Here is a 26637-nt window from a genome sequence, read left to right as displayed (position 1 = left end):
TTATATAAAAATAACGTTAATAAACTATTTAAATTAATAAAAAAAAAAAAAAAAATAATTATATATTAATATAAAAAATAAAAAAAAAGTTCCGATTAACTATTAATTTAATTAAAATTTAAACTTAATAATATTAACTATTAATATTAATAATAATAAAAATATCGAATATATTAACGTTTAAAATATCTTAATTACCGGCGACGACGACTTAATTATTATTATTTATTATATAAAAATATATAAAAATAAAAAAATAAAAAATATATATATATAATAATATTAATTATTTATATAAAACGGAAATTAATAAAAATAAATAATAAAAAAATAAAGAAAATATTTTTTATATAAAAAATTAACCTAATATTTATATTAATAAAAAAAAGAAATTTTTCGAATTATTAATTTAATAATTTTATATTTAATTTAAAAATTTAAAAAAATAAATTATTAATTTATACGATTTTAATTTTTTTATTAACTCGTATAATTTTAAATTTTTTTATTAAAAAGATATAAATTAAAAAATCGAATAAAATATTAAATATTATAAAAAGTATTAACGATTCTATCTTTATTAATTTAATTATAATAATAAAATTAAATATCGATAATAATACTTATATAAAAAAAAAAAACAAAAAAATTAAATAATTTAATATATTTATATAAAAAATAATAAAAATATAAAAAGAATAGAAAAAAAGCTTAAAAAAAAATCGCCCTTTAAAAAAAAAATTATTAATATTAATATTATTAATTTAAAAATTATTAAAACTAATAATAAAAATATTATATATATAAAACATACGAATTATTAAGTCTTTCGTATAAAAAACTTAATAAATTATATTATAATAAATATAATATATATAATAAATATATTATATTAAACCCCAACCTACCGGTACGATCGTACTACAGCCCATTCAACAATTCCGCTACAAGCCCTCTGAGCACATAACAACCGCCGAGATTATGCAACATGAATGTCTCCGAGAACGGGAAAGTAAGGATGAAAATGTGGAGGAAACCACGCAGGGCTTGGGTAACTTAGCACTGGTATCCCCTTGATGGTGGAGCGCGCTTCTCCCGCCAGATCATCTTGCTGGCCCTGCTAGCCCTGCGAACTTGATATGGCTCAATGTACGGATATGGTGGTGGTCAATCGGAAGTGCATGGGGGGAATTTGAATACAAGGCAAGTAGCACAATATATACAATTTATCAGAATTTCTCCGAAGATATGGAATTATACACAACATGAAGTTCAATGAAAGTGAAGTCTGTATCCGGATAGTGATTCAAAACACTGTACTTTCTGTGATAGGCCCGAGATGCTGAAAATCCGACATAGAACTCAATAGACGAGGAATGCACCGCACGCTTCGATGCGAGGACTAAGGAACTGGCGAAAACGATTCCCTTGGAAGTAGCCTATACCGAACGAATTCTCAAGGGACCCGTTGATGAAGCCAATGTATCTGAACTAGAGAGAAGCAACTATAGAACATCAAAGGTTTCGTAGCCTAAAGCATTACCAACTTGAATATGATTGTTTAACGGCGGGCATGGCCACCACCATCCTGCTTAAATGAGCTAATACTAGGACTTCTCAACTTGATTGCGTCCTCTGTGGTCAAACTTCGTTGACTACTACCATAATCATCAGAAGGCATAACTTGCTAGCAACGTGTCAAATATCATGCTATCGCTCTGAGCTCACTCTTTAGCCTCTCCAGACAAGTCTTGTAGGTATGCCTTGATTGGCCCTGTCTTGTAAGAAAACGGATTTCTTTGTCATAATTGTTCTTACGAACGTGGCGCCTCGGCCCCTCAAAGAGCAACAAAGAAACAGTGCACATTTCATCCTCTTTGTTTAGACATGAATTGAAAACAATTGTTTGTAGTCTGACAACGAGCAATTTGTTTCCTTCACCCTCTCCCGCCTACATGCCTCTGTATATAAAGCTAGGAAGGGTCCAGCAGTGCATGCAGCCCATCAGATCCCTAAGCACCCCGACCAGCGATACAACCGCCACCTCGTCCCAAGACCTCGATTATACCAACGTCACATATCAGATACACAGCAACGATGCCTGCCATGGAATCGAACTCGAGCTCGAGCTCGACCACGACCTCGCTCCAGTCTTCTACGGGGGCGTCCGATCGCAGTCTGGAGTTGGAGGGACCTCGTCCTAAGTATTGCATCGATCCTGAGGATGAAGAGGAACTTGAGGATGTTGAGCGTTATGAACCAGGCGGATTCCACCCTCTTATTTTGGACGAATTCCTCTGCGACGGTAGATTCGAAGTCACCCACAAACTGGGCCAGGGTGGTTTCGCCACAATTTGGCTGTGCCGCGACCACCAAGAGGACCGGTGGTGCGCCGTTAAGATCATTGTGTCATCGCAATCGTCTGAGGATGGAGGCGATCTCAAAATTATGAAACACCTTCGGGATAGGGGCATCGACAGGCTGGCAGCTGCTGCTCACCATGTCGTGGTTCCTGAGGATCACTTTTGGATCGACGGCCCCAACGGTCGCCATCTCGCCCTGGTCACGCCTCTTCTGGGCCCTACCCTCTCCTGTTGGCTGAAAGACTATAAGACGACCATCGAAGCCATGACCAACTTCTGTCGTCAAATGGCCAAAGGTCTGCAGTTTCTTCACGATAACGGCATATGCCACGGCGATTTTCGCCCTGCCAACATCTTGTTGAAAATACGCAGTATTGATCACATGACGGCCGAGGAAGTCTGCGAGCTGCTCGGTGGGCCAGACGGGACTCTCGTCGGCCTGACCTCAGGGGAAGAATCCAGCCCACACGCCCCGCAGTATCTCGTGACCCCTGGGTGGTGGGGCAATGCAATAGAAAAGGGCCTCGTCTTGGAAGAGATTGCTATTGTTGATTTCGGCGAGGCGTTCCTGGAAGGCCAACCGCCAAAGTTCTCTGGAATCCCGAGGGCCAATGGCGCGCCCGAGATCATGTATAACCAAACCCCCAGCGCTGCGAGTGACATTTGGGCACTAGGAACATCTATTATGCATGTCTTCGGTGGGAGTTTCTTTACGGGAGACATGCTTTTGGGAACGAAATATTTGGAAGCTTCTCTGGGACCTCTGCCTGTCGAGTATCGTGCGGATTTCGAGGAGCAGCATCGGGCTTATCTGACGGCCCAACGCGAGCATGAAGATATGTGCGAAAGAAACCTGCTAAAGCAGGGGCTGCAGGAATATGTCGATAAAAGACCAAAGACCGAGCCCTTAGCATGGGGATTGACCGAAGCTCAGCGTACGGACCCTTCTCATCCAGTCTCCTACCCCTCTGTGTCGGAGCTTGAGGCGGCGAATCAGACTACTCTCGACGCGGGACACTCTCACCGTTTCTCGCATAAACTCGCGTCTCTGAACATCAGTCACTTCAAAGGACCGAACCCACGAAATGACAATAGGGGATATTGGTACCTGACGCCCGATGAGGTTCTACTTTTTACGGACCTGGCTTTAAAAATATTTCGCTACGACGGCCAGGAACGACCAACGGCTGCCCAGATACTTCAGCACCCGTGTTTCAAGGAGGAAGGTGTGGAATCTGAGGAGGCCGACGTGACTGAAGATGAGGATGGAGATGCCCAAGCTGTTGAAGATGAGAACTTCATGGGTATGGGATATCTTCAACGTGCATTATATGCTCTGTGGCCGCGGCCTTGGTGGTACTTTCAAACCTTCCTGGTCTAAGGCCACTGTTTCTAGTTAGTTGTGTTTTGTTTTATGTTTAATGAACGTGCGACTCTGTATTAGATGGTAGTGCCAATTTTGGACATGATATAATAAGATATTTGGAAATGGCCGTCGGCCAGCTGGATAGTTTGAAATAATACGTTTATTGTCTACTCTAAATTCATGCCTTGCAAATCAAGAACCTATCCGGGAGTCATAAGGAGAATACAGATGGTAGAGACGAAGGCAAAAATCCACGCTACGCTGGTCGTGTAGGTTGGACGGCCACAGTCGTCCAAACAGAATAGGACACCTACTACATCAGCAGTAATGAAGCATATTACTTAACAAGTCATATCATAAATGTTGTGTAAAGAGATATTGCTCCGAGAACTCTTCAACTGCCCTTCCACAAGCTTTTCTTTCAAGAACTCGTACCTAGGGAATCGGTTCTACGTCCGTCTCACACAGTTACCGAGAACGGCAGGATAAATAAGATATTCTTGATTAGTTCATCCCTCATATCGACTGTAAGCATGAGAGTCATGATCCTGTACCAGAGGTATGCCATATCTCTGGACGTTGGCTCCCACCGAAATAATGCGTGATATTACAGATTGAGCACCGGGTCCCAATGACACGACATGTACACTTTGCTACATCATGATATCAATCATAATATAATAGACAAAATGCAAAGGGGTCCTCCCTTCAACCATAAACATAAACATGTAGTTACACTCAGTACTACTCTTACCACTAGCTGTCATGTCATCGTACACAAAGAAAACAACCCTTTATATAAAACAGCTCAAGCTAAGAATAAAGAGAATTTCGAGGTCAAAGTGTCAAGTCAAATCCCAAGAACTACCCTTTCGCATCAAACCTCAACGACGACAAAGCAGGTGGCAATGCCTTTGACAAACAGTAGCACGACACTGACACTTCTTGAGCTCTGTTATTGTTTAGAACAAAGGCGGCATATATCATGATCTAGAAAGGTGCGCTTATAAATGGTGGACGCAATGCCATGCTAAAGGGGAGTTCCCCTGATCAGGACACAGCATAAGCCATATACCAACAACACCATCTATACCAACATACCACGGTCTTTTAATCAGGAAAGATGCCTTCGATCAACTTGAAGCGGAATTGGATCAACCTGAAGGGAAATAATGTGTTCAACATTCCCCCTGAAGCGCCCCGGGGCCCTTACTCGGATAGTGTGCCGTGGAACAAAGGTGAAGAGCTGACCAAAGGGGTGGAGGTGGACGACGAGTTCAAGAAAAGACTCGGAAATTACACGTATTGCAGCGACACCAAGGGGTCTGTGGAGAACCCAGGGGTTGTCTGGGCCTGTCACTACGGGGTAGTCCCAGGCGAGGATGATGATCCAGTCACGGACGACGCTGGCGTAAAATACACGACGATAGGCGCCCTCAACGAAGATCCGCAAGTCGTGCAAGATCGAGGAGATGCGGTCTCCAAGATGGCCTGGGAACAAGCCAAAGATCTCGGGTTCCCCTGGGTCATCATCAAGGGTGCCACCCATGAGTCTCGGACAAAACGGGACACCGTTGCCAACAAGAACATACCGGGTCAATATGTGATAGACAAGAACCACTTCACCATCAACCTCAGCACTGACCGCGAAAGATTTCTGGTCAGTGGCCACATCTACGTCGTGGGCGACAAAAACTGGGTGCCACAAAGGCTCATGGAGTGGCGGGCGGTGAATGGCGTCCCTCAACGCGTCATTGATCTTTATCATTGCGAGACCAAAAAGGAAAAGCTTGCGAGGATAGCGAGGGAGAAGGCGGAGGCGAACAACAAACCCAAGAACAAACGAGGCATGGGTCATTGATCTGTAGGGATTTGACCCCTGAAGTAGGAATTTGAGTTAGAGTAAGAACCAGGTAGTGTTATAGATCTCCTTATATATACACACAATGAAGTGGTAACTATGAAGCTTCAAGAATAACATGCTATGTGTAGCCCTGGAATGAACAGAACAGTTTCGGATTGATATGGGCTTGGCCTTCTACCCGGTAAGATAGATGTCCAGTCATTCCAGAGCTGATGGTGTTGAAAGGACGTCTATGAGCGAGGGACCGGAATTGCATCAATGGCCAGATACCTTGCGAAGGATTCTGGATTCCCATTTGTTATCATCCTGCAAGTCGCCCCCTCCCCATCAAAGATATCCCCTGAGAAGCCAACCTGTAAAGCAGACGCTAAAAACTTTGAACTTGATGGCTTAGAAGACTCCTCGGGTTCAACTGAGAATAGTCGGGCGGTGTGTCCTCGAAGTCAGTCAAAAATAGCGCAGCTTCAGAGACGAAGGATATATCTACCGTGGTCTTGGGCCCGGGTGACTGTGGTGTCAATAATTCCCACTAGCCTGGCCAACCACATCCAGATCCTCTCTTATCAATGTCGCAAGGCCCTAGCGGCTACCAGAAGCGCCGTTACCGAAAATATTATATTGACGTGAGATATAAAACACGAATCGAGGTATACACCATTCCCTGGCGTCAGCCGGTTCCGTCGAGTAAGCCGGTGGTCGTTCCTCCCGCTCGACACCAGCGTCATGGCCACTGTCAAGAGCAGAAGGCTCAGGTTTCTCCATCCCCGCCTGCGCTGCGTGCCCGTCTCCTGCCGAGGTGTAGGGCGACTTGCCGATGACTGCAGTACATCCGCAGACCGAGAAAACCAAACCGGTCATACCTGTCCACCACTCAAGCCAGTAGGCAATCCAATAGCACAATGTAGCGTGATGAGTAAAGAATGCCAATCCAATATGGCCCTGATGAAAAACCACGTATGCGCAAAGCGCCAGGAGCGAGGCTACGTTGCAGTCGAGCCATTTGGACGGGAACTTGTGCATGTAGGATTGCTGTGTCCAGTCGTGTACAGACAGGACGAACCCTCCCATGGTCCAAGTCGATGACCTCAGTAGGATAAACGCGACAATACTCGATAGCGAACTCAGATCCTGGATGTAGTGCCGGGACATGGCAAGCGTAACCATGATCATGGCCATGAAAACGACTATCACTTTACTGTCCTGGGAGGAGTCAGGAGCTAGCTGGCTCACCACCGCCATATTCGGTCTGCGCTGAAACGGAGTCAGAAGTCTGTCGCCAAGGCGAACCGCATGTTGGTTGGAGGGTGTAATGTCGGAAAGTGGGAGAAAGAGGCGGTTCCTGTTGAGGACAATCCACTGAAAAGCACTGGACGATATCACTCGTTTTGTTGGACAACCTTGTTTTGAGCGACTTTCGGTGTTTATTCATGCCTATTCCAGTGTTTATTCCACGCTATCCCAGTGTCTCATGAGGGAAAGAGTAACTAACCGTTTACTCGAGAAATTCCCAGTATTCACTTGAGACATCCATTGTTCACTTTGAAAAGAGTAAATGCTTACACCGAGAGTCGATAGGTGGTCAAGACACGAATGCCAGTATTAATAAAGTCCCTATATGAGCGAATTTCCCAACCGGCCTTTAAGCAGGAACAAAGTTTTCCTGCTTGGCCATCCAGGTATCATTCTCAAGTTTAATATTTCGAATGTTGGCCAATTGGTACTTCCCAGTTACCTAGGTACTTACATGTTTAGTTTACACGTACTCATTTCCTTCCCATATGATACGCGAAATTTGATAAGTCCCTACCTATGCTCAGACACTGGTTCCTAATCCTGTGTCTGGCCGTATGTCTTGAGTTACATGGGAAAGTCGGGAGTGAAGCAATATATGCTTAGTCTATTGACTCAACATCGTCAATTTTGCACTTGTTGGGACCGCATACATAATGCTTTGGCATCTACAGATAATTGCTGACTGTCCTCTTCATCATTGATGGCTGGTGTCTTCCTTATAGGTGCATCCGCAGATTCTGTCAGGCTCGATAATGGGCCTGGGGCATACGGCAAGATGATGTGTTGGATGTGGTACCTTATCGGGAGATGCCTCCGCTCATCACGCGGCAGCCGGTCGAGGACCTCAAGATTGTCCACGCCGAAGAAAGATGATCGATTCAACTTAACAATCAACACATCAAAGAACTGGTTTGGGGTTTATAGTACAGTATTAGACATTACTCTTACATATATACAAGTGAAAACAAAACGCGCTCCAACGTACAACCTACCTACCTTACATGCCAACCTATATCGCGACATATACTCGTACAATTCCCCATGTTGTTTCAGCTTTATCGTACAACAGCCAGCTAGCTAACAAGCTAGCTAGACTGCAGAAAATGAGGATACCTTCCATGCAAACGCCGTGTCCCATATATACTAGCACCATTTCACGACCGCCACTAAGAGGAGCACCCAGTAGGGTGTTCCCAGTAACCCCTGACAATTTGAGAAGGGGGGTGATATAAACTGGCAAGATGCCAAAGGGGAGCGAGAAAAGAGATCGCCGAACAACGTCCCAGCCTCTGGCCGGAACCTAGGATCGTCACCGGGTATCGTATCTCGATGAATAGGGAAGAGAGTTGCTCCATTGTCCGGACTCGCCAACGACTGGCCGGAAGCCGGGAGGTAGACCAATGAACTCTCATTGGTTGGGCCGAGAGGAGATGTACTCGACAGGCCAAGTCAAGTCGTCACCAACCATAGCCCTGGCCGGGGCTATGCGGTGGTGTTTCCTCTCACACCCATACTAGAAAAGGGCACAAGTTACCGACGAAGAAATATCCCCTGATCTCTGGCCGGAGACAGCGGGAGCTTCCTTGTCGGCACATGTGCAGAGTTTGTCAGTCACTAGGCTGGGCTTTGTGTCGATCGTCACCGACGAAGACCTTGGATTGGGGTTTTTTTTGTGGCTCTGGCCGGAGACAAGAGCAAGTAGCCAGTCATGGATCTTCCTTCTTACCGGTTTGGGTTTAGGCGTTGTAGTACCCACGAAGAGTTACGCTGGCTGCTACTAGCAGACTCGAGGTCACCAGGCTCTCGTGGGTAAGTAAAATATAGTAGTAGTGCCCAAGAGTTACGTTGGCACCATGCATTTACCCAATCTGATCAGAACTTCCTCCGGTACGTACGGTGAGAAGTTGGTAAGAAAGGGGGTGCCAAGCTCTCGGGAACATAGATGTCAGGATTAAAGAGGGTGCGCGAGGAAAGCTGGTATGCCAAACAGGTGCCGCGGGCCTCTCTTTGTCTCTACTTGAACAAAGAAAGTGCAACCTGGATGGTTCATTGTTCCTCACTCAAGGAAAGGCAGATTGTGTCGGCCCTGCCAAGGATATGTCGGAAACACACTGGTGGACATCCATCCTACTGGTGCTCCACAAATAGTGTGTGTGTATGTGTGTGTGTGATAGGGGTAATATGCTTTAGGGTACGGGTTGAAGTGTGTTTGGGGGTGTGATGCAATGGGGATACAGCGACTTACTGACCTCCGCCGGTGAGCTGTCGAACACGAGGTGGCAGCAAGAACAAGATACTTTTCTTTACTCAGCATGCACCACCCCGTGTTCCCCCCGTTTGTACGTGAACAGCCCACCGAACCTACCTGCGACCGTCTAATAGCGGCCCGCCCCAGTGGGACCACCCCGCACCCCAGTCTCCAACGGCAGCCCCTCCTGCGCGTTGCGCAGGCGCGCGTTGTCGACGCGGAGGACCTGGTTCTGCGCCTGCAGCTCCAGGAGTTCGGCCACGAGGCCGTGTTGCTGGGTCTCCAGGCCCAGCGAGCGGTCGACGTACGCGTCGGCCTCGTCCAGGGCGTCGTCGCGCTCGTCCAGGATCTTGCGGACGATGGCCGGGACATCCATGGGGTCCCGCACACCGCGGAAGTCGTCCGAGAGCTCCAGGATCTCGTCGAAGGCCGCGAGGAACGGGATGGCCAGGCGCTGGAGCTTGAGGAAGTCCTCTTCCGCTATGATCCGGCGCTCCCGCTCTTGGCACAGGGCCACTTGCCGGTCCTCCGCCGCCCGCTTCCACGCGCGCTCGATCCGCAGCCGGTAGGGGTCCATGGCAGCGGCTCCCCTCTTGGCGACAGGCGGCTCGCGCGCCGCGGGGGGAGATGGTGAGGAATCAGGCGAAAGAGAGGGGGAGGAAGAGGGTGAAGGTGGAGGCGAAGGAGAAGCCGGAGGCGAAGGGGGCAAGGAGGAAGTAGGCGTGGGAGGGATGACGTTGACAGGGGGATGATCGCGGGATCCGGATAATATTACGCCATCGAGACCCTGATCATCCCCCTCTTCACCTTTATAGAAGTAGTCATATCTGTCGACCACTTCAGGCTCGCCATCCGAGGACCCATCGCTGGCGACGTTCTCCATCACCGAGCTGAAGTCGCTCTCACTCTCGGTGAAGTCCAAGCCAGTGTCTTCCTCGGACTCAACGCCATTGTCGTTGTCCTCCTCACCCGCATCAGAAGCAGGCTCGGGGAACTCGGGGAACGTGGTGATTTCCTCCGCGGTGAAGATGCGCCCGAGGCGTTTAGACCGACGGCTCGTGATGAACTCCTCCTTGTCAGCCGGCTCCGGGGAAGAAGGAGGCGACACCGAAGCGGAAGAGTAGGGCGACACCGAGGAGGAGGAAGAGTTCAACGACTCAGAAGACCCCGTATAGCCAGCAGCCATCGCGTCGATGGGCCGAGGCTGCCACCGAGGATTGATGACGCCATTGGGCTCATTGACCACCGCCATCGTCGAAAGCCGCGACAGACTATCACTGCTATCGCAGCTATCGCGAGGACGCTGGACGGGGACAGGACGGCGGCGTATCTGCCGCTCATCGCGGACAGGGGCTTCGAGCTCCGCCCGAAGCTCTGGCGCGCCTGCCCCCTCAATAGGCCGCAACTTCATCGGCGGCCGGTCAATCGCATGAGCCAGCCCCATCTCGGCCAACATGGGCCCGTGGAGCCGGCGCTGCGACTCCTTGGTGTCCCGAAGATACACCGCACTGGCCGCCAGGGGCTGCGAGATAGCAGACTTGTCGAAAGCCCGGCTCTTGGTCTCCTTCTCCTTCTCTCTCTCCCTCTCCCTCTCCTTCGCGCCTCGAAACTTGGGAAACCACTTGTGGCTGTGGCTGTCCCCATCGCCGTGCGTCTTAGGCATCGGCGGGGGAGTCTCGACCTCCCGCCTCCTTGAGGTCCCCGAACGCTCATGCTGGGCGCTGACGGCGCCGGATGGTCGACGGTGACCATCTCTGTAGCCGCCATGGTGGCCTGGCCTGTGCGAAACCCTCGGATCTTCCATCGCCGTCCAGGTCCTCTCTCGAGGACGACCGAGTGCCGGCACTTGGTGTTGAAGACGTCTATCCGATCGGGATGCACCAGAAGAATGGTACTCACTAGGAGCACGGGTAGAAAACTGCTGCGACATGGCTGCTATGAACGAGTGTGGGGATTGGTGCAGGTATTGGTCAAAGATGCTGGAAAGGAGGCTTGGGAGTGTTTGCTTGTTTTCGAGAAGTGCAAAGTGAGTCGGTAACGTGGCCTTATAAACCCTCGCCAGTGTCTGGAGCCGAGTTCGGGGCCTCGACCAATACGTAGTTCTTTGAGTCAAGCCTTGTCTCTTAGCACAAAGGGCCTCGTGAACCATTATGGGGACATCCCAACCCCTCCAATCCTGAACAAAGAGAAAAACATTTATAGACAATGGCATTGGTAATGGACCACAAAGGCTAGAACACACTCTATTGTAATTGGTAGACGGTCTAGATCAGACCTTAGATAATGGATGTAGGCTTCTCGGAAACTTCTATCTATCGTGGGGCATATCCTTTTTTCATATTGCCTGAGATGGAAGCACTATGAGTGCTACCCACGACAGATCCAGGGCCTTGACTCACATCTCTCCGGCCCATCATGGATGATACTGCAGCTGGTCGTTGTATTGCTATGAAAGTGTTATCATGTGTTTGTTGGATCCGCGATGGGATATTGGAGAAATACCTTGTGGCCTAGATGCAGCACCGTACTCAGGCAGGTTGCCACTCCCAAGGCCCACTTTCATTCCAGAACTCAGTCCTCCTGTTGGAAGTCGTACATTGTGGCGAAAGCTGCCATGAAGGCCGCTAAGTGGCGCTCTGCCATTGGCTGCAGTTCTCGGTGATCGTACTGAACCGGATACAAAACCTGGCACGGCTGCTAATCCGATACCCGTTGGCTCGCCAAGTCGTTGGCGGTGGGTAGAGGGTGTGATCGGAATATCGGCTGCCACAATATTCAGTAAATGGTTGGGGAAAGCGCTGCGCGTCACATGATACCTTGTGCCCCAATTGTCCGTGGGAAGGATGGACCTTGGCTGCCTATCCCTTGCGATGAATATATGCCACCTATCCTGTTGGTTGTATCGGGCAGTTGGCGCCCGGGTCTGCCGTACGGGACCCCTTGGTCTTGGTAGAAAGGAGGCACGTTTGTGTCGTTGTCTCCATATGCGTGCACTCCGTCGTCAATCCCAGCTTCGGGCCGGAAATTCGATTCAATGGCGTCCTCGGCGGCATCCTGTATCTGATCCAGCATGGCCTTCCGCTTAAGTTTGTCGTATAGCTCCTGGACCTGCAAGAGCTTGCGGTTCTTGTCCTTGTAGGCCTGCGCAAGCTCGGTGTTCTTTTCGCGTAGTGATTTCTGCTCGTCGTTCGAGGCTGCAATCCAGTGTCAGCAAGTCGTGCGAACCACGTACAAGGTTGTCTCGACAAATTTTACTCTTCAGGCTGGTGTGGAGCGAGGTGATTTGTGCGTTCGCATCATTGATGACCTGGTCGAGATGGACAGTAAGGCCGGAATACTTGTCGGCCAAGGCCTTGCCGAGGTAAGCTTGGTAGGACCTGTGCGAACGAGCAATCCATTAGCCTTGTTGGACAGCACGAAGAACGCGGCACTATACAAACACTTCTTGGGTTGTCTGATACGCCCAGAAACTCAAAGCGCGACCTGCGCATTCCATGATGACGGTGGGGCTGAGACCGCTCAGCACGCTTGTCTTGTAGTCCTCACTGGGGTTTAGGTTCGCGATGACTGCGTCGTCGGGGTTCGGCAAAGATACGTGGCATGCTGGGCAGACATTTTCTTGTACATGCCGGCTACTTGAACCGGGGCCAGCAAGACCTGACTGGGCAGCACAGTCGGTGCAGAAAACGTGGCTTTTAGTGGATGTTGGTTAGGCAAACAAGTTCGAGGATGGGCCGGTGGTGTTCTTGTCGCTCACCTGCAAGTGGTCACCAAGGCTCGGCCGCTCAGCTCTTTGCGGCACTTAAGCGAGTTGCATCTCAACTTGTGCTCCATCAGGTAGGGTGTGGGAGGTTATGACAATGTTTTCAATGTAGACGAGGTATTGCAGGGCAGCTCTTGATATCTCGGATAGATTGCTCGCAGTGACGAACGGGCACGCTTGGTCTTGTTTGGGATCAATAGATCAGGTGGGATAAGTGTTTAATAATGGTCAAGATCGAATGACAGGCCTGGAGACAAAGGGAGGTGCACGTTAATTTCCTCAGTTGGGAGAGACTGGGAGCCAATGGAGAAGGAAATGGAAAGAACGAGTTCCACTTGGGGTATTGGGGAAGGCACCTTCCTCATTGCTGGACACCTTCGGCCTCCGCCAAGATGGAACACCAAACGGAGTTAAGGTAAGACAAGAAATGGGGTTATCGAGTTTTGAACTGTGTGATATTAAAGGGTGTGTCTTGATTATGGGCTATGTATACTATTCATACGTCTAGGTCTCTATATCAGATTGATCTATGATTAATAGATAAAGGCCAATTTCTCTTGGTGGGTGGAGGATCAGTTACCAAGCCCCATTTTCAGCCTATATGGTATTATCCTGGCTACCGGATGTCTCGATTGTCGCGATACTATCGGATAGCTGCGAGTCCCTTCTACAATCTCAACGGCGCATCGTCTTCAGAAGCGGGATCCAACCCATCCAGTACATCGTGATAGTCGCCTTGATCGCCGCAACCAACCAGAGGCAGGGTCCGACCTGGTGCGTCGCTTTGGAGATCCACCCCCGCAGATCGCCCCGGCGAGCGTGAGGACGAACGCGACGGTGCGGCGGTTGCGCTTGCCGTTCTTGCTGAGACCGACGAGGAGGTGCTCGTCGCTGACCAGGTCGCACAGCAGGCTCGTGATGACGACGGTGGGCACCTCGCTGACGCCGAGGCCGCGGCTGTTGACGATCTGGCCCGCGGCCTGGAAGCTGAGCAGGGCGACGGCGGCGAGCTCGGTGAAGTTGACCCGGTTGGGGTCGCCGCGCGACGGGTACGTGCCGTCGATGACACCGCTCTGGATGATGGCGGCCGCCACGGCGACGCAGACGGTCTGGAGGGAGAAGGAGAAGAGCAGGGTGCGGCGGAGGCGGTGGCCGCCGATGAGCTTGTGCAGCCGCGCGAAGGAGACGCAGCCGATGGCGAAGCAGCCGAGGGAGCAGAGGGACCGCGCCCAGCCGTACGGCTTGTTGTTCTGGCCGGAGGTGCCGAGGGCGATGAAGATGGTGTTGCCTGCGGACCGAGGTTAGGACATGGACGGCTGCACACATTCTGGACCGGTATTTTGGACACTTACCAGTTTGCATGGAGACGAAGGTACCGTATGCTGATGACACTGTTAGAGCGCCAGGTTCCCTAATAGAGGGACCAATGCTTTGTCTTACCATTGTACAGAGTTCCGTCCGTCAGCCCAGTGACGAAGCACAAGATCAACAGGGGAATGTAGCCTGCGCGAGTGTCGACCGTGCTCGAAAAATGCGCAGATAGCTTCCCCTTTACAGTGGGAACCTGCTCTTCCTCCGAGGCAGAGCCCGAGCCGGAGCCCGGTTGAGCCTCCTCCAGCTTCTCCGGATTCGACATCATGGCGAAACTATGATGAACAACCTAGCGTGCTTCACGACCGCGGCTCTGTTGTCGTCGAGATAGCAAATGTCTTTCACGTCTTTGGGCTGAACTGCGAAGAAAAGTGCAAGCACGACGGGTGAAGAACGGCCAGTCTCTAGCAGAATACAGCAGGTAGAAATGGTCGAGAGTTGTTGTGGGTACAGGCGACAAGATGGATTGCCCTTCTCTGCACGCCTTGGCCGTTTCGAATGGATTTGCAATCGGGTTACCACTTTGAAATTTCTCCGCGTGTCTCGGGGAGGGCGGGCGATATCGAGTGCCGTTCGTCTTCGTGTGTTGGCAGAGACTTACAGCTCTTTGACGCAGATTGCGAACCCACCTCCCCCGAGTCAGAGGCAAACGCGGAGGTAACGCCGCAGCCCGACAAGAAGGGTGGTGGAATTGGAGGCAATCGAAAAACTCTCAGCCCCACGAGAAAATGGCAAAACGGGTCCGGGTGAAGTTGCCCAGCGCTTGACTTACATGATGCGCTAATGTTGCATTGCCAAGCCCATCCGCGAGATAACGAGGCGGCACAACCATTTAAGCATATTCAGCTACATGTCTATGAGCGAATTTTGGTTGGCCGACAGGGGCCAAGTCCGATTGCATAGGACGGCAGCGATTGGTCATCGCAACGTCAGGATACCAAGGCTTGGCATATCCATCCGCGGCCTTGGCCGCCGCCGCCCCTACATAACCAAGCCTTGGTATTCCCCATCCGCTGGCTTGGCTACGTCTTTTTCAGCTCTCTACCAGGCCCGTACCGTCACCCAACTACCGATACCTCGGCGAAACAATTGCGGTTTTTGGCAGTCGCGCGAACAATGGATGCACGTGGTCCGCCCGTGGTCATGTCTCCAGTCCAATGGCGGCGGGTAGAGCGATACGAGAGGCGCATATGAGTTCTGACAACATAGATACCTGTCGCACTGAGCGGGAGACACCCACAAGGATTCGAATAGACCGACTTGGCTAGACTTGGCAGGCTCGGCATGCCAAATATAGTGGATATCTCGCCTGGGGAAGAAGCTCTATGCGACTCTACGGGGGTTACGTTGAAGCTGTCATCGACCAGTCAAAAGCCGCACTGGGCATTCTGTTAGGTCTGCTAAGCGATGGTTAAATGGCAAAACCGCCAATGCTTATACGCGATACGGTAGTGTCCTGCATGGAACACGATACAGTAGTCAGATTGGCTCTCTCGCTAGTTCCTCGTGCTTGCCAAGGTTGTGATGTCGGAGAGCCAAGACCCTCTTGACGTCGTCCGGGCGACTGGAAGATTGTGAGTTATGGGTGTACGAGAGATTGCTACGCAGACAACAGAACAGACAGATTGTCCTCGAAACGAGGAGTCAGTAGCCACGCAGGAAGCAGGAACATGTACACGACTTGCACGTCGCTCTTTCTTTCTTGGTGCTACTTTCCGAAATCGAGGGTGGCCCTGCACTCTGTACAAGCAGGGTCAACAGATGCACGAAATATCCAGGGGGTCGTCCCGGGTTTCGCCGCAGTAGCTAGTCGGCCGCTAACCAACGTGCTGTGGCGTGAATGGACAAGGACAGGGTAAGAAGTACAGATATGGGCGGCTAGTCTGAGTAGGTAGAGTTCGTCCACTGTTTGCCCGACGGAACGGCCCGCCAACAAGTACGAATTAGACTTTATCCAAGTATCTTTTGACTAGCAACTTTACCCGGATGCCTCTAGAAATATGGAGTTGATTTCGAGTGCTTGGATCCTCGTTTAAGCGGGATCGTATTCGACGAATTCATGTCGTAGGCCAAGTACTCCCCGGGGTCGTGATTCCCCACGTTGTATGCGAACTGCCCAGACCAAAATGGGTACCGTCCCTTGGGCACCCACCCCCCTTCCGCCCCGTCTCGGCCTTGGCTCCGGATCAAGTCTCGCCAAGGCATCCCCTAACCTGCACGGCGCTCAATAGAGTAAGTGTGATTTCGAGCGCATATGTAGGTTCGTGAGTCGTGTAATGGCTCAAGAGAGGGTTTGACCCAGGAAGAGAACTGATCGACGTGCCGAGAGATAAGTGCTTTCTAGAGGAACCAAGCCAAGCTGTAGGATTCCGTTGTCTCCTGCTCGCCAAGGCGGGAGCAGAGGACTCTTGCCAAGAGCCTCTACTCTAATGTTGTTGCTTACGGCGGTTAAGCTCTTATCGTGACGGGTGTTCTTGGCTGGCATGCAGAACTGTGTTCTTGGCCGGTACGAGTGCCCAGAGTTGGCGGGAAAATGCTTGTCGTGACTCTCATGACAACGCGATAATACAGCAAGCCTGAGGCAGAGCATTGAGTTGGCTGGATCAATTTTCAAGAGCGTGAGAGCGAGTGTGTACCAATGACGAGTCGGATACTAAAGCTGTGTGAATTTGATGGCGCCCTAACCAGGATTTCTGAGTAGGCTTACTAGTCAGGCATATTGTTGACAGGACAAGCATGTTCATCTTTCCGAACAGGTCGACCGAAGGGAGACATGCCAGGATACCCCGACTGTAAGTGACATCCACCGGCAAATATCTAACCCCGTGGCTCTCGTCTTGGCCGCGTTCTATTCAACAAAGTGGAGCTTGGCGACAGTAAGAGTAATGTGTTGATAATCACTTCTGTCGTGATGGAATGACCTGGAACTGCCTTCTTATTCGCTGTACCGACGCATCCAACTTCACGGCTTCCCTCTCGTAGCAACCCCGAGGCAGTACGTGCCGCCCTCCGCATTATGCATGAACTCTTTTCTCTATCGCTCCACGGGGTCGAGTGGATATGGACCTGCCTTTCATGAAATGAAACGTTGCCCGGATGGGGAGCAGTCACGAATAATTCCGCCTTGGCTTCTGCTCGTGGTGTGGACAACCATCTACTCGAGGTCTTGGTATGAGGAGGCAGGCATGATGGGTGATATGGCTTGTTCCTCTCAGACACGCTCGATCTTAGACGTCTGGTCGTGGTTGAGTCAAGATTCAGTATAAGTATCTTGAATTATCCGACCAAAAGGAAGAACACTCTGCTCAGGCCATCACAACACATCACAGCACATCCCCAGACTCCAGCTTCTTGTTTTAAGAATAGCACTCTAAGCCCCCTTTCCACCATTCCCCTTTACACAAAGATGTCTCCCTCTATGGAGTTCGAGCCCGTCTCCTGCATGGAGCCAGAAGCCCCCGTGGCCCTCAAGCCTGTCCCTGAAGTCGAGATCCATCACATTGCAGCGCCCGTCAAGCCCATTTCCCTCGTCAACACAGCCGAAGTCGTCGAGGAAGAGAGCTATGCTGTGCAGCTTCCCCCAAGCCAGCCCTCGGCCGCGGTCATCCAACCTGAGGGCCTGCTTCCCGTCGGCCAGCCTGAGAGCTGGCTCCCCCTCAACCACGTCCTGGCCTCGGTCAACAAGCCCAGCTCAGGGGCTACCAAACTCCGCAAGATGATCTTCGACACTAAGGAGCTCATTGTGTGCCCTGGTGTCTACGATGGTCTTTCTGCTCGCACGGCCATCGAGCTCGGCTTTGACGCCATGTACATGGTAAGTATCCCAATTATGACTCCGGTTTGAGATAATTGAAAAGGCTTATTTAACTCACACGGCGATACAGACCGGAGCCGGCACTACCGCCTCGCGCCTGGGCCAGCCCGACCTCGCCATTGCCCAATTACACGAGATGCGCGAGAATGCCGAGATGATCGCCAACCTCGACCCCTTCGGCCCTCCCCTCATTGCGGACATGGACACTGGCTACGGCGGTACGTCGGCGCTTTCCCTCCCCAGACCCCCCAAACCCCAGACTCCACAACACCGTTTCGCCCCCCTTAATGCTCCGCAACCCAGCGGCAAGCCCCTCCCGCCCGCGCCCGATTCTACCCGCTTGCCTTCCCTTCAACCTACCCCTACCCCTACCCCTAATCAAAACACTCACTGACTCGTGCCCCAAACCCAGGTCCCATCATGGCCGCCCGCACAGTAGAACAATACATCCGCGCCGGCGTCGCAGGCGCCCACCTCGAAGACCAAGTCCTGACCAAGCGGTGCGGCCACCTAAGCGGCAAAAAGGTCGTCCCGCGCGACGAGTACATCTCGCGGATCCGAGCAGCCCACGCGGCGCGCGTGCGCCTGCAGTCCGACTTCGTGCTGATCGCGCGGACGGACGCGCTGCAGCAGCTGGGCTACGACGAGTGCATCGCGCGGCTGCGGGCGGCGCGGGACGAGGGCGCCGACGTCGGGCTGCTGGAGGGGTTCGAGACGCGCGAGCAGGCGCAGCGCTGCGTCCGGGACCTGGCGCCCTGGCCGCTGCTGTTGAACAGCGTCGAGAACGGCAAGAGCCCGACCATCACCGTCGACGAGGCGCGGGCGATGGGGTTCCGCGTCATGATTTTCAGCTTCGCTACGCTGGCGCCGGCGTACTTGGCCATCAAGGAGACGCTGCTCCGTCTCAAGAACCAGGGTATCGTGGGGACGCCGAAGAATGTGACTCCGGTTACGCTATTTGAGGTGTGTGGCTTGAAGCATAGCAGTAAGTCTCTACCACAAGATCTAATAATGCAAAATGCTAATCTATTTCTAGTGGATGTGGATATCAACGCCGGAGGCGCTTCGTTCAAGGGCGGAGTCTGAGCTATTCGAAAAAGGGTCGGACTGGTTTGGCTGAGGACCGACTGGTGGGTGCTGGCATCCTTGTTAGGGTATTTCTTTTCTTCATTTCTCGTACAATACTTTGCATAGCAGGACTTTAGGAGGTTATTGGAGGTACAAGTCGTTAGTCCAGATTGTATGAAACACTAGCGGCAATAAAAAGCATATACACCCATCATCATCTCGGCAACGACCCTACCGCCATTTATGCAATCAGTTGATATCAATCTGTTGTAGTAGTCATAACACTCTGTAAGCAATTTCTTGTAATACACGAACCATCGTTATCGTAATCATCATACCCCAAAACAGCAACGCTGACCAGCTGAGAACCGGAAGTCATCCAAAGAACAGACCCAATATATCAAACACTTCAAGCCCCGTGTGTATGTGGGGACTCGCTCAGCAAATAGGGGGCACCCCAAGAAGATTCATCCCGTGGCCAAGGACCTGCTTGACGCACTCGTACAACATCAACTTTGCCTTCCGGCTCTCAGCCGTCTCCTCCTCGGGAGCCGCACTACTGGGTCCGGCCCCGTCTTCATCACCACCATCATCTCCTTCAGCATCCAACTCATACGATGACGCCTCCGCCAACCGCGAGAGATACGACAACAAGCCGTGAGGCTCGAGTGCCTTGAACGTGCTCGCGGTGACGTCGGGGTACTGCGCCATCATGCGCAGCAAGTCGATGCTCTCGTCCTTCTGCAGCACCGCATGATCAGGGGTCGGGTCTTCGCCGCCGCCGGCCTCCTCGCCATCCGCGCTCTTGAGCTCGCCGATGACCGAGACAAGCTTGGCGTGCTCTCGCTGGATCATGCGGCACGAGTCGCCGTCCTCGGCCGCCATGCGTTTCTTATCGAAGGCGTACCCATGAGACCGCTTCCCGAACAGGTCCAAAGAGAGCAGACCGCCGACCGCAGCCGGATCGCCGCCACCAGCCGAGACGGGCTTCTCTTCACAGTCACCGGCGTCGTCAGCGCCATCCTCGCCCTCCTTCCCGCCCTCGGCTTCGGCGGTCTGCACGATCTCCGCGACCTCGTCGAGGATCTGGCCAAGAGACATAGTCTTCTTCACGTGGGGCGCCATGCCAGTGATGTCACCAAAGCTGACATGCTGCAGCTCCTTGGCCAGGTCCTCGCGACCGAGGAGCTCAAGCGTCTTGAAGACCTGTTGGAAGTGCGAGTTCTGCTTCGACGCGACGACGTAGACCATCTTGTCGAACGCGTGGTTCTTCTCGCGGTCCACCGCGGCCGCGAGGTCGCGCAGGAAATACGTGCTGGAGCCCGTGCGGGCGCGCACGATGACGGTGCCCAGCCCCTTGTGGCCGTGGTCCTCGAAGTTGATGATCTGCGACCCGTCGCTCTCCTGGAGCACGCCGTTCGCCGTGAGGGTGGCCTCAATCTCGGCCATGGTCTCCTGCAGGGGCTGCGACTCGCCCGAGTACTCGTCGAACGTGACGCCGAGGCGGGCGTAGGCGGGCTCGAGCTTGGCGAGGGTGAGGTCGCGGAACCTCTTCCAGAAGGCGAGGGCCTCCTCGTCCTTGTCTTCGAGCTTCTTGAAGAAGCCGTCGCGCTCGGCGAAGATGCCCTGGCTCTCGATCTCGGCGGTGCTCTTGTTCTCGTTCTTGGCCTGCTTGCTGGCGTCCATCTCGGGCTGGAAGTCGGCCTTGATCTTGCCGAAGACGTCCATGATATGGTCGAGCGGATCGGCTTCCAGCGCCTCCTCGGAGCCGTACTTCTCCCATCCCACAGCGAAGAGGGCGATGTCCTTGCCCCAGTCGCCGAGGTAGTTCATCCGCACTACGTCCCAGCCCATGCACTCGTACATCTTGGCCACGAAGCCGCCGATGATGGTGCTCCGCAGGTGGCTGCCGTTGAAGTCGCCGGGGATGTTCGGGGACGAAGACTCGACGACGATCTTCTTGCGGCCCCCGTCCGGGTTAGCCGGGTCTTGGAGGCCCTGTGCATGGTCTTCGCCATAGGTTGTCCCTCTCTCGCGGATGTAGGGTAGCATCAGCAGAGGGAGGGTCTTCTGGGAGAAGAAGAAGCGGAGCTGGACCCCATCGGGGTAAGGAACCGCATAAAGGGGTGACGTGGGAAGCTAAAAGGGAAAAGGGGGCTATTAATTCATCATATCCATTGAAACAACTCGGGGCAGCAACAGAAACAACCAGGTAAACACACCTTCTGAACTAGCTCGATAGCGAATTCCTTGATGTCTTTGACGTCCTTCGGCTTCAATTTTGGCACGACAACCGCCAGGTCCGCCAGCGTCAAGTCGGTAGCTGTCAGGATCGCCTCATAGGCAGCCGCCACATCGCACTCTAGAGTCGTAGCAATGAGGCTAGCAAGGTGCAGCCGGTAGATGTCGATGGGTTTGGTCAGGGCATTGGCTGCGGGGACGTCCGGGAAAGGGGACTCCAGACCGAGACCGGCGAGCCGTCCTTCGAGATCAGTGAGGCTAGCCATTTTGACTATGTCAAACAAAGTCAATCGGTTCTTGTCTTCTTTGGAAGCTGTCTCTATCTTCGGAGTGGTGTACTGCTTGCTTTCTTGCAAGGCATAGTTTGATCGGGGGAAATGTTGGGCTCATGGAGGCCTAGGCATCTTTCACAAGAAGACATCAGCAGAGCCTCATGACGATTGAGTGAGGCGGGTGCATAGAACCAATGCATCATGGTCTTTCTTGAAGCAATCAAAATTCGTTAGCAATTTCTAGGTTGCATTTGAGCATTTGAACCCAAGGAAGTTGGGTTTCAACGAAGGTCACACATGAGTTTGGAGTGCCCGAGCGATTGGTTGAGGCTGGTATTGCCGACCAATTGCCCCTCGCCACGAAGAACACGCTTCACCACTGTCAGCCTCTGGGAAAACGGAGATAGACATTGGCCCGGTCCTTATCGCTAGAGGAGGGGTCAATCGGCGAGCCGAGCAACAGCAACGCCCCCTTTCTATCAAAGCCAATGCTATATCAACAACCGGGCACGGGGCTTGGGGAATATTGATGCCTACATTGACACCGGGACACAGCATAATGATTGTGCTTTATTTGACCGCCGATCACCGGCCTGATCAAAGTCTGCCTTGTCCGCCCCAAAACTAGTTTTCAGAATTGCTAGTGATCCTGGACTGTGACGTAGAAGGGGGTTTTCGCCGATCTGAGACTACGTACAACCAAATAGCGGCTGCTACATGAATATCTTTGTGTTCCACACACTGCAGTCGGTCGTTGGAATAAACTGTACTTTGTCCATTGACAATAGCGGTTAATTCTGGTTATTCTACTTACTCCGATTGTAAAAGGGTAATGAACGGACTGGGAAAACATCAGGACTCCTGACTTTCGAAGGGGCTTACTCGCAGGGACTTGATGGTCTCAGAGCGACTTATCAAGATACATACCCGGTTTCCCCCTTCTCAACTTGCTTCATGTCGTGGCCGCCACAGATTGGATGTGCCATCTACGCGAGCCAGTCAGACCATCTTAGGGCTGGATTGTTCAGGCATCAATGACCATCAAGCCGATGACTTCAAATATGCCACGGCGTCGGTGTCAACCAGGTCGGGCCGACTCGTAGCACACGGATTCTCATTTGCACAGCCATGTTTGGAACATTTGTTAGCATTGCTTCACCAGGCAAGAGTCAGGCGTATGTGTATACTGTATCTAAGCGCAGCTTGATTACAACCACTGTAGATGACAGTAAAGAGCGCGGACTCCATTGTGGCCCAGATTCGGTGTTAATTCCCAAATATTGTTATATTACAGCAATGATGATACGCCGGACTAGTTCTTCTTCTAAACTATTTGTAAAAGTATTAGAAACATACCCCTGATAAGGAAATCCCTATTTAGAGTAGCTCTCTTGACAAATGACAATACATATATCAACAGTGAAAGCATTGACAGGCACAAACAGTGAGATCGTTAACAGGCACATGGAACCATCATGCATTGCTTAAACAGAGACTCAATTCTTATGTAACGGTGGATGCGATCTTCTGCCTCTATAGTAAACCGGCACAGGTGCGGCAAGTCCCGGTCGTCCCTCCCATCGCAAACTGGCATGCTCCGTTCTCATCCCTTCTCCAAACAGTCGCCCGTTCCGTCCGAAATGACTATACGTATAACTAGTGTCATCCCAACGGCGATCCAACATTGACCCGTGGGTTCTCATCGTCTGTTGCCAAGAATTGTCTGGTGCTTGTCGTGGACCTGGCATACCTACGTCTATACCTTGCCCAGAACCACTGTAAGGGCGTCGACCCGGAACCAATCGATCCCAGACTGAGGACCATGGCAGTATGTCCCGCAGTCTCTGGACGACGAATCCCAAGATGGCAATCACTACCGACGAAACCAAGAACCGTATGAAAGTAGCCCCTTCAAGGACGTTGGCCTGGTAAAGACCAGCAGCCAATGTTGGTGCCCCAAAGTACTGGATCTAACCGGGTACGTTAATGGAGGGTTTGATTTGTGAGTTGGTTTCTATCACCTACATATGTGAAATTCGCCGTGTAGTTCGCTTGTTGTAGAATAGTCGCCGAGTTTTGTACGACGGAAAGAAGTAGGTCAAACTTAGAAAGAGCATTAGACTCTAAGTAAGCGTATTGAGAAAACTGTATTGTTTACCTGTTGTTTGAATTGCTGAGCCCGGTGGCACATGTTGGCTAGATCCTCTTGTGTGTTATGCAACTCGTGGAAGGACTGCTGGATCTCTTGGATGTAAGGCACTAATTGACTTGAGGGCTCTGGGCCGACCAGTGCAGGGAGTCCGTATTGATCGAAATGAACACAGGCTTTGGTCAACTTCGACAATGTGACCTGAAGCATGTCGAGTACATCCATAAGTCCAGTGACCCACTCGTAGCTTTGATAGACCACTTTCGTTTGCCTGCCTGTGTCTTCCAGGGCCATTTCCGACGCAGGAAACATGATCTCTGGGGTTTGAGGCTGGGGAAATAATTATTAGGGTTGTAGAGCGTAGGGAATAGGTAGTTGCATCATTATGTTGGGTAGGTGTACAAGGCAATAATTATGGAAACTAGGTATTCAAGGGAGATATGAGACGTAGCTTACATAATGCTTCACTTTCAAGGACAGTCTATACACGACTGACTCCCACTCCCCCCTGGCCTTATTCAGTCGCTCCTTTAAGACGACCAGGAAATATTGCCTAGGGTCGAGGCTCTTTTGAAGACGTGCGAATTTGGCAATGGTCAAGGGATCCAGATCATTTTCGCCTTTGTAGAACGGCAACATGTCTTCGTTGTTTTCATCGCAGTCCGGACTATCGCTGTCAGTCCCTCCTGGGTAGAAGTATGTATCCGCCAGCGAAATTGCTGTCCAGTAAGAGTTGCTGTAGCCCGTAACCACACATGAGGATTGGGCCTCATACAAGCAGTCGGCGGATGGGCAATCTCCGTTGTTGATCTCTGACTCTGTTGGCCGTGTTAAGAAAGTCAGATCCCGTGTCCTCCTAAGAGGATTGTCATCCCAGGTTCTTCGATCATCTTCGCGCTTGCTTCCGGTAGCCCCGTCTCCCCATACCCAGAACGGTAGGTGAAACTCCATGACGAAAGCGTGGATTCCATCCTTGAGTCGATTAACTTGCGCCCATCGGGTGCTGATGATTCAATTGCTTACCACAAAGCGAACACTCATCAAACCCTCGGCTTTGACATGCCTCTTCAGGAACTCTCTAAGCACGGGGGCTTGCTTTTCCGGCGCCGTACATATCAGAGTAGTAACAGTATGGGGACGAGGGTCAGTGATATGGCTTGTGATATTAGCTCAATGCTCACAACATAGGACCAATCAAAACTTACATGCGCCTAAAAGGAGCGTCAGGCAATGTTCTATGGTTCAACCGCTGTCCCGTTGTCAGCTTGTATACATCAAGTATTGTCGAGGTTTCTACCTTCTTAGGCAGGTTCTCCCGGAACTGAACACCTGTCATAACGCCACTATAATCTCGATTGCTATCGTCCATCCACGCTACAATCCTATTCGGTGGCTTATAGTTGGGAGATCTGCATTCAAGTACAGACTCATTGCTGCAAAGAGGAAGAAATAGCTCAGGTAGGTATTCTTTCTCAGATGAATGGTAAGGAATCGACAGAAACTCGTCGAACGGATCCGGAAATTCGTCGAATGGTTCATCAGACGGTTCCTCATCTAGGACGTATTCCTTCTTCCAATCTAGAAAAGGGGTATCCTCATCAGCCATGCCAATGTTATTCGATTCCCAATTGAATGAGCTGTTGGTACAGAATGAGCTCGACGGGTTACACATAATGCCTGAGACCTCCCAAGTGGGGATAGGAACAGCGCAAGGCAGACAGTGCAGGTATAGATGTTCGTAGGTATGGCACAGGATCGCAAAGTCACAGAGTCAAAACTCTCCAGCTTCGAGTCCTGTGATGTAAACTCTTGAAAATAAGCTGATAGAAAAGGTGACGTGTCGGACCAGCCGCAGTCGACAAAGGCGAGACATGTGGGCTTATATCTACATGAACCAGCACTTGGAAAGACGCCCTGCGGAGCTGCTTTTGTATGCAGCATCACTGTGCAATAATTACTTTGCCATCATTCTTGATTCGATATCTCAGTCGGTGAGTGTTGCTTCACAGCATATATATATCTTACCAATGACGTGAAGGCATCAACTCTCCCCGAATGCCCTAACCTCCTGCACTCCTGCCCGAAGCGAGGCTTTGATATTGCCTTGTCGCGAAAGGGCGTCATGGCAGTTGCCTTGTTCTGCAGTAGACATTTCCCCCATTGGCTAATTACTTCCAAATGTCCTTATCAAACAAATGGGGGAGGCCCTCGTTGGGACCCAATCTGAGGTGGTCGACCTAAGTAACCTTACGTATGTACTGGATGATTACGGCAGGCAAAGATACTAGAACTGATGATCACGGCAAGCAAAGATAGGAGAACTCAGCAGTAGCGTCTCTGATTGGCGGGAACCTGCGCGTGATGCAGTCTCGTTCCGTGTGACACCCATGTGCCGATCCCGCACCCTCGCCCAAGCTATATGACATTTTGAAGCAGCCACTCCTGATGCAACACGAAATCTGGCTCGCAGTCGGTATGAGAATGCCCAATGATACTGGTGGTTGATCCCAGGCGAGATGCTGCACAGCTTCCTTAGCTTTGGCCAGCCTGCCTTAGAAGCCGGAGCCGACGGAGGGGGCTTACCACTTGACCTAGATTGCGCCACAGTCCTAGATACCATCTCGATCCCGAAATTCTCCGAATGCCACAATGTCCGACTGAAAATACAGTAAGTATTGCACGGACGCCCACTCCTCCTGACTGTGTCCACTCGACAATATGAGCACCTTGGTCTATGTAAGTCTTTTTGTCTCTGCCAACCGGTAACGAACCAAAGTGGAAAGGAGGAAAAGGGGATACAAAAAAGAAAAGAAAAAGAAAAGAAA

General features: G+C 51.2%; 9 protein-coding genes across 9 annotated transcripts; 3 read left to right on the top strand and 6 right to left on the bottom strand.

The window, feature by feature from the left end:
• Nucleotides 1-2097: 2097 nt before the first annotated feature.
• PG985_003976 (uncharacterized protein) lies at nt 2098-3744 on the top strand (the record flags this gene model as incomplete). The annotated part of the gene is made up of 1 exon (XM_066823745.1): nt 2098-3744. The coding sequence occupies one exon, from the start codon at nt 2098-2100 to the stop codon at nt 3742-3744; it is 1647 nt and encodes a 548-aa protein (XP_066686905.1).
• A 1108-nt stretch (nt 3745-4852) lies between these two features.
• PG985_003975 (uncharacterized protein) lies at nt 4853-5590 on the top strand (the record flags this gene model as incomplete). Its single annotated transcript, XM_066823744.1, has 1 exon — nt 4853-5590. The coding sequence occupies one exon, from the start codon at nt 4853-4855 to the stop codon at nt 5588-5590; it is 738 nt and encodes a 245-aa protein (XP_066686904.1).
• Nucleotides 5591-6172: 582 nt separating this feature from the next.
• Nucleotides 6173-6832, bottom strand: PG985_003974 (uncharacterized protein; the record flags this gene model as incomplete). Its single annotated transcript, XM_066823743.1, has 1 exon — nt 6173-6832. The coding sequence occupies one exon, from the start codon at nt 6830-6832 to the stop codon at nt 6173-6175; it is 660 nt and encodes a 219-aa protein (XP_066686903.1).
• Nucleotides 6833-9261: 2429 nt separating this feature from the next.
• PG985_003973 (uncharacterized protein) lies at nt 9262-11064 on the bottom strand (the record flags this gene model as incomplete). Its single annotated transcript, XM_066823742.1, has 1 exon — nt 9262-11064. One exon carries the CDS (start codon nt 11062-11064, stop codon nt 9262-9264), a length of 1803 nt encoding a protein of 600 aa, XP_066686902.1.
• A 516-nt stretch (nt 11065-11580) lies between these two features.
• On the bottom strand, nt 11581-12968 carry PG985_003972 (uncharacterized protein; the record flags this gene model as incomplete). The annotated part of the gene is made up of 5 exons (XM_066823741.1): nt 11581-12019; nt 12067-12311; nt 12367-12511; nt 12575-12795; nt 12906-12968. 5 exons carry the CDS (start codon nt 12966-12968, stop codon nt 11581-11583), a joined length of 1113 nt encoding a protein of 370 aa, XP_066686901.1.
• Nucleotides 12969-13589: 621 nt separating this feature from the next.
• On the bottom strand, nt 13590-14536 carry PG985_003971 (uncharacterized protein; the record flags this gene model as incomplete). The annotated part of the gene is made up of 3 exons (XM_066823740.1): nt 13590-14185; nt 14250-14288; nt 14338-14536. The coding sequence occupies 3 exons, from the start codon at nt 14534-14536 to the stop codon at nt 13590-13592; spliced, it is 834 nt and encodes a 277-aa protein (XP_066686900.1).
• Nucleotides 14537-17674: 3138 nt separating this feature from the next.
• Nucleotides 17675-19168, top strand: PG985_003970 (uncharacterized protein; the record flags this gene model as incomplete). Its single annotated transcript, XM_066823739.1, has 4 exons — nt 17675-18082; nt 18153-18300; nt 18495-19067; nt 19119-19168. The coding sequence occupies 4 exons, from the start codon at nt 17675-17677 to the stop codon at nt 19166-19168; spliced, it is 1179 nt and encodes a 392-aa protein (XP_066686899.1).
• Nucleotides 19169-19588: 420 nt separating this feature from the next.
• PG985_003969 (arginyl-tRNA synthetase) lies at nt 19589-21657 on the bottom strand (the record flags this gene model as incomplete). The annotated part of the gene is made up of 2 exons (XM_066823738.1): nt 19589-21289; nt 21373-21657. The coding sequence occupies 2 exons, from the start codon at nt 21655-21657 to the stop codon at nt 19589-19591; spliced, it is 1986 nt and encodes a 661-aa protein (XP_066686898.1).
• A 1668-nt stretch (nt 21658-23325) lies between these two features.
• Nucleotides 23326-25484, bottom strand: PG985_003968 (uncharacterized protein; the record flags this gene model as incomplete). Its single annotated transcript, XM_066823737.1, has 6 exons — nt 23326-23369; nt 23414-23633; nt 23822-24142; nt 24269-24784; nt 24836-24968; nt 25018-25484. 6 exons carry the CDS (start codon nt 25482-25484, stop codon nt 23326-23328), a joined length of 1701 nt encoding a protein of 566 aa, XP_066686897.1.
• Between the last annotated feature and the right edge of the window lie 1153 nt (nt 25485-26637).

Source organism: Apiospora marii, assembly GCF_038362585.1.
Source record: "Apiospora marii strain CBS 49790 chromosome Unknown utg000003l_segment0_segment0, whole genome shotgun sequence".
Lineage (NCBI taxonomy): Eukaryota > Fungi > Ascomycota > Sordariomycetes > Amphisphaeriales > Apiosporaceae > Apiospora > Apiospora marii.
The sequence above is the reverse complement of the archived record's forward strand: the minus strand, read 5'-3'. Positions and strand labels throughout refer to the sequence as shown.